Source organism: Nanorana parkeri, unplaced genomic scaffold (assembly GCF_000935625.1).
Source record: "Nanorana parkeri isolate BGI_ZX_2015 unplaced genomic scaffold, ASM93562v1 scaffold344, whole genome shotgun sequence".
In the NCBI taxonomy this organism is placed as follows: domain Eukaryota; kingdom Metazoa; phylum Chordata; class Amphibia; order Anura; family Dicroglossidae; genus Nanorana; species Nanorana parkeri.
Genome location: NW_017306612.1, coordinates 789,272 through 796,185, shown reverse-complemented (window position 1 = coordinate 796,185; position 6,914 = coordinate 789,272). Strand labels below are relative to the sequence as shown.

Here is a 6,914-nt window from a genome sequence, read left to right as displayed (position 1 = left end):
GCATGACGTTTGCTCTGTGCCTGTCATCCCCTTTCTGGCCAGAGCATCCCAGGTTGCTAAGAGCTGGGCGGGGAGATGTGTAAGGGCCATACACCTCTCCTCCCCCAGCTCTTAGCAACCTGGGATGCTCTGGTCGGCGTCCCACCCAGCTCCTGGCAACCAGTGACGTCAGAGCTGGGTGGGACATCGGCCAGAGTCAGAACTGGCAGGGCGATCATGCAGAACCCCCCCCCCCAAGACCAATGAGCTCATCTCTCTGCTCTACCCTTCTCTCAGCATGGTATTTGCACACATATAAGCACTGCAGCACACTTCTTTGGCTCCTTGTGCTGCTTCTCCGTCTCCTAGTCTGAACCCTGCTGCACAGGGATTACAGGAAGGTGATGCCAAGTCAAATTCAGATACTTGCACAGTCTGTATTAAAGAGCATGCACTTATTGATGTAATAATAAATACAGAACTGCACAAGCCTCTGCTTTTTATACCTGCCTTGGGTTCTGTATTTTTATTTTTTATATAAATCAATTATTTTATAATGGAGTGTTCATAATTCCTTGCAACAGCATGTGTATCCTGTAACTATAACAGAAGAGCCTCTTAGAGGTAGCAACTCAGAATCTGAATTGGGGGTTATCAGCAGCAATGTTTATTGTAACAAGCGTTCCCTATAGAATGTGGAGGGTAGTAGAGAGGAGTCACACCCCAGTGCGCCCAGTGCAGCTCAGCCTCGCAGCTTCAGTTACCCTGAAGGGCAACATGATAGCAGTTCCAGCCATGTAATCTTAATGAGCTCACATTTCTCCACGAACCTCTCCCTCCGGGAATCTGGAAATTTTATCTCCCCTGGGTGAGGAATGTTCCAACAAACTTCATTTCCTGGACGGGTCACTAACCCCGGATCAAATTCACCATTCACAGCTCCCCCAAGCAGCGGCCCTCAGAGGAAATTACGGGGCAACGGATAGTAGATATTGTGCCGAAAAAGATGGCTGATGAGACGTTAACTATTTTCTCCGACACGTCACAACCCGCTCTCCCACTCCACCAATGTGTGAATGAGGCACATGTGCGGAAACAACCAAAGTTCCCTTTTCTGTACTGGAAAGGGAATGACTTGGAGCCCGCTCAAAGGGAAATTTGTCAAGAAATTCCTATTCATAGTCGGCTTTGGGAACGACCTACGTAGCCAACTTCTCACAGGCAATGCTCAATTGTAATGAGCCAAAAGTTATATTTTTAACCACCAAAATATAGGAATTTGACTTGCAGATATCAAAATCATTAATAAATGTAGTTCTGTATTCTCAATACAATTTATTCTGAATACAATTTACTGTACTGTACTGTATTCTGAATACAATTTAATGCAACTGATGTAAGTAACTTAATAAGACTCATCCTGATGTAATCCTTTGCACAACCGCAGAGGGAAGGGGCAGTACTAGGAGTCAGTTGGGCTCCGGCGGCATTTATGCTTACAGGAGAAGAAAGCGTTATTGCTCCTTCATTGTCCGATCACAAGTTGGAGGTTGGTGCTGAACTGTAGTATTGCAAAGGCAGCTCACTGATCTACCTACGCTGTCTCGCAGGGCTTTCTACATCTCAGGACTAGGTAGACAAATGCAAATGCTTTGGTGGGTAAAATACCTTCAATTTATGCATTTCCCTGGAGTATTTATCTGTTCAGCTTCAGATAACACTGGGGAAATTTTGTTTACTATAGATGGGCTGCCAGTAGTAACCCAACCGGTTTCTGTGCTGTCTCCTTGTCCACCCTGCACCGAAAAAAGCACAGCTGGTTTGCTGCTACTGGCTATGAAGACAGATTCCTTCTGCTTCTGACATAAAGTAAGCTATGCTTTGCGATAAATGAGGCCCAAGGCGTTCATGCAAGGAATTTCCAAAGGCTAAAATGTTAGATCAGCCATTGGTGAAGAGATCATAAGAATTGTCAGCCTCATTCACCTCATATCAGGGGTAGAAACTCGGCACTTCAGCTGTGGTGACACTACAAGTCCCAGGAGGCATTGCAAGACTGCAATGCCTTGACATGACTTCCAGAGGCAGATGCATGATGGGGTTTGTGGTTTCAACACAGCTGGAGGGCTGAGGTTGCCTACCCCTGGCTTATTAGACAGAACATAAGTATGTAACGTACATCCATTCGGGCCTTGTAGAAGTCCACATCATGCAACTTCTCTTTACACCTCGCCAGCTCGTTCTCCAGCCGGTCCACTTTACCCGCCCTCTCCTTCAACGCGTCCAGCTCGTCTCTGTAGGTCCGTGCGCTTCGAGCTTCAGATGATAGCTGGATGTTCTAAAGTCAATTAATAAAATCAATAATACCGTTTTAATACATTAGGAAACGTGGGTAACTTTGGTTTCCTGGAGATTTTTCTTTACATCTCCAGAGCTATGGGGGCTCGACTCACCTCTTGTTTTAGCTTCTGAAGCTCCATAGCCAACCTCTCCACTTCATGTTTGGTGTCCATCAACAGCTCGGTCTTCTCCTCCCTAAAAAGTCATTACAAATCACAAGTCTTATTTCCTGCTATTTGCTCATGTAGCACCAACAAAATTCATTATTGCATTATTGCTCATAGGAGAATAATTCTGGTACAAAAGTGAGACAGTCCTAAAGCAGATCATAAAGAAGAAGGTCTAAACCCCAACTGGATGGCACGTAGGTTATGAAAGTTCTGTGAATCAAACAATTGCCCCCTTTTCAGGAAGTACAGTTTGTATCTTTTTATTATCTTCACTCTGCTTTTCCTGCAGCCTCTTTCAGTCATTTCCAGTCCACGGGCACTGGCTTCAGTCTCAGCTGCACATCATTGTTCTAGACTGGCTTCCTTATGGCGACAACCATGTACCATGCCTGCACAATGTGTTGGCAGGTCGGCTTGTACTCTCCATAAGAGGCACATGTGACAACCGGGTGACAGTTGTCACACTATCCCAGGAAATGACTAGGCAGGATCACTAGGTATTCATGTAATTAAAAGTTGCAGCTTTAGAAGGACTGAATTATGCCAAGAAAACCCAAACAATAAGTAGCAGGTACTGAAAAAGGACTGAACACTATTTTAGTAATGACATTAACATGATAAAGCTGATATGAAAAATTATATTGGGCTTATCTCAATGTTATGTTGTATTTTTCCATGCACTTGGGTGCCATTATGGTATTCCAGTATTTTTTCTTCTATTTATGTAAAGATTCTTCAGTAAATAAAGTATAGAAAGCAAAAGAATAGTGGGTTGTAACACCCCAAATCTGCCCCCCCCCCTCTGCCTCTACATGGCACCCAAAGACCATATGAAAGATCCTTTATGTCCCATTTTGGATGCTTCTTGACCTCTCTAGCTCAAGGGAAGCCTAACCTCAGCCCTCTAGTTGTGGTGAAACCACAGATCTCATCATCCATCTGCCCCCGAGAGTCATGCCGGTTGCTGTCAGAGTCTTGCAATGCCTCTTGGGATTTGTAGTTTCACCAAAGCCGGAGAGCTGGTAGACTACACTGTCAGAGAGTCATGGCACCACTTACAGCTCCTGCCGGATCCTCCGTAGTTTGGCTTTGCTGTCCGCCAGCTCCACGGCGAGGTGCTGTTTGTCCTCACTGGCGAGGTGGTTGACCACATTGGCTGATGGGTCAGGGCTGGAAGACTTAACGGGACTTGGCGGGTTCAGTAACTGGAGGTAATCCCGCTCTTGGGTCAGATCTACAATCACCTGGAATACAGAGGATGGAAATGAGGGGAGGTGAAAGGATTCAGAAGATTAAACACACATTACATGCAGAAAATAAATGCATCCCAAATCGATCCCAGATTGTCCCTGGGACAACATGTTGGAAGGCTAACTTGTTAGCCGGGATTTGTGGGAGGGGTTCGCGCGCCCACTACGCATAAAAGCGGGCAGGCCGAGGCTACAGGGACGTGCGGTTCTCGTCTGAACCCTCCCTCCCTTCCCTCTCGCGCACACATACATAGATTCATTCTACACACAGAGTATGCCCCCTTATTTGGCATTACTGTCCACCCGGACCATGGCACACCTCAGGTCTGTATCATTTTGTAACAGTTGTTCGCATATGTGTATGTGTAAGTTGGTTTCAGGTCGGGACATCATAGGCTACACAGGTAAGTGAACTCCTTACACAAATACCATCATCAAGCTCGATTATTCTAGGACGGCAGCTAAAAAAAGCATTAAAATCACAGACAGCGAAGGATGCTGGAATTTTCAGAACAAGGCCAACAATGGCAGCCTTGTATTTCTCTCATTTTAGGTTCCCTTTAAGAAGTTGCCACCTCTGCTAGCTGAGGGGTCAGTGAAGGGGCTACCTCAGACTTGCATAGAGTGCCACCTGCTGCCTACAAGTGGTAAACATAATCTATTCATTTGCAATATTTCACATTTACCCAAACCTAAAAAATATTTGTAATAATATTCCTTATGTCTCTGTGTAGCTGCAGCCTCTCCGTACAATTTCCAAGTGACAAGACTCCCTGGCTGTCCCCCATAGGGACACATTGCCCCTCCATTCATTAACATGCAATGCTTCATACTCTTTAACCCTTTGTTAGGACAGTGTTCAAATCTAGTTTGCAACTGATAATGAGATTTGCCAGCACAGTAGGTTAAAGATTAATTTTCCACCCACTGTGCATTCCAGAGGGAAATTCAGTTCAGAGGGAGACATTTATTTCAGGAAAGTGCGAGTAAAAATGGAAGCAGCAAGTTTTAAATGTTTTTAAGTTCTACTCTGGGAATGGGGACCATGTAACAAATATATAATAGATGTTATCACAATTTGGCTTCAGCATGGAAATACACCTTAAAGAGGAAATCCAGTAATAAAAAAAGTTAACCCTTGCAGCAACTGGGCTAGGGTTAACTGCTCTTTTTTTTCCAATTGGCCGGAATCCAGAAGATCTACTCACCTGATCCTCAGTCCTGCAGCACTCACCTCTCTCCCCCTCTGCTCCAGCTGTCCTCACGTCTAATGCATATAACTGCACCTGCATTAAATGTGATGACGTCAGCGGAGCTTAGACCGCCAGAGCCTGGGGGAGAAGAGGATGCGGGAACCGGTCTAGCAGCCTGGTGGGGGTCGAGGACCAGGCGAGTTTCTTTTTTTTTTGAGCCCCTAAACCAAAATGAGCAGTTAAGCCTTGCAGCACGGGGGTAGCCCCACAGAAATGGTTAACTTTTTAAGCAACTGGTGTTGCTCTTTAAAGCAAATGTCACCCCTACTACTAATAGTGTAGCGATGAAAGAATATTACCATGATGTAAAAATAGTTATTACATCAATAATATAGTCCATTATAACTCGCGGGATACAGTCTGTCATTAGAATAGATGCTGGGATCCTACAGGTGTGAATGATCAGTGTAGGACTGAGTTATCAGGATTTGGATGCAGAGGTTACATTGTACGCAAGTGTTACATTGTACGCAAGTGTTACATAGGAGGTTACATTGTACATAGGAGGTTACATTGTACGCAGGAGGTTACATTGTACGCAGGAGGTTACATTGTACGCAGGAGGTTACATTGTACATTTTCTGCCTGGTGCTGACAATGTCGTCAATCTGTTTAAAAGCTTCTCAATGGGATATTTATTACATGAAGGATACTTTGTTCAATGTTTACAAATTGTTTAATAAAAAAGAAAACATTGTATCCAAAGCGTCTGCCGCTCCGTCTCTTCTCGTTATCGCACAATAATCCAACCGAAACTTTCCCGCAGCGAAATATACAATGTAACCTCTGCAGCAGAGTCATCACAACCCAAACCCGTGATCAGAATACGACGACTACTAATAATCCAACTTCCACCCGACAAAATCAATGAAAACTTAATTTGGACAAACTGCGAATTTGGCAGTCAGCGCAGCGATCCTGCCGGGCGCACACACATAGTCAACGTGTCACCGCCAGCGGAGAAATGCCAGATGACATAAACGCAGCTCGCTCGGTGGAGCAGAGAATCGCCTCCCAGCTCTGTCCCTGAACCAGAGATCAGTTTGGCTGCTGTTCAGAGGCGACTAGGGTGACCGACGTGTCCGGGGACAGGAGGTCAGCCTCGCTGGCTGCGCTCTTCCTGGCCAGACCCACCTGGGGAAGGGGAGGCGAGGCATAAATGGAAAAATTAGACCTGAAACCCAAAAAAAACAGACAGGGCGGCAAAAAATGCTATTTGTGTCTAAAGAAAAAAAAGGTGCATAAAATAATCCCTCCAAGGGCATGGGTGACTGGTGGAAATTATAGCCAGCATCATTTCTAAGCCTTTAAAAGCTGTTTCTAAAAGCACTTAATACAAACCTTCCTTTCCCTTGAAATTCATAGAAAGCATCATATGCAGATAAGGTGTTTTGAGGGGAAGTAAAAGGGGTTTTGAGCGCAACCCCCCCCCCCCCCCAAAAAAAAAACGTAAAGCTTGGACCATTTTTCATATCAATTTAGGACATACTAACCCTAATCCAACCTTATCTCAAGTGTATTCCATACCGACTCACAAACCATTGTCCAAGCCCTGAAGGCCTTTTGTACTACGTGCTCACAACCTCGCACCTAGAAGTTTATCGTCTGTGGAGCGATTTGTATCCATGTTCAGAGAGAGTGCAGCCTAGGACCAGATCCGAGGTCCATACACATTTTGCTCATCACAGACTTGCCTCCCATCAAGGCGAATACACTTTACATTACATTCACTAGGACCAACTCCCGTTCTCATCAATCCAGCGCTATGACAAACCTACCAGACCCAGTAAAAGAAACACTTCCGCCTTGACTCATTAGAGTACCTACTGACTCTAACAAACTACCTGAATTGTTCCTGAACTCTGAAATAAATCTTTAAAAAAACTTAAAAATGGCTACATGCGAACTGCTCAACCTCCAAC

General features: G+C 45.0%; 1 protein-coding gene across 1 annotated transcript in view; it reads right to left on the bottom strand.

Annotated features, from left to right (window-relative positions):
• The window catches only part of CCDC88C (coiled-coil domain containing 88C), a 99,470-nt gene that overhangs the window by 45,025 nt on the left and 47,531 nt on the right, over positions 1-6,914 (bottom strand). The window contains exons 8-10 of the mRNA XM_018558524.1: positions 3,549-3,733; positions 2,433-2,514; positions 2,159-2,317 (exon numbers count right to left, since the gene is read on the bottom strand). Of these exons, the coding sequence (XP_018414026.1) occupies positions 2,159-2,317; positions 2,433-2,514; positions 3,549-3,733 (426 nt within the window). The remainder of the gene's footprint in view (positions 1-2,158; positions 2,318-2,432; positions 2,515-3,548; positions 3,734-6,914) is intronic.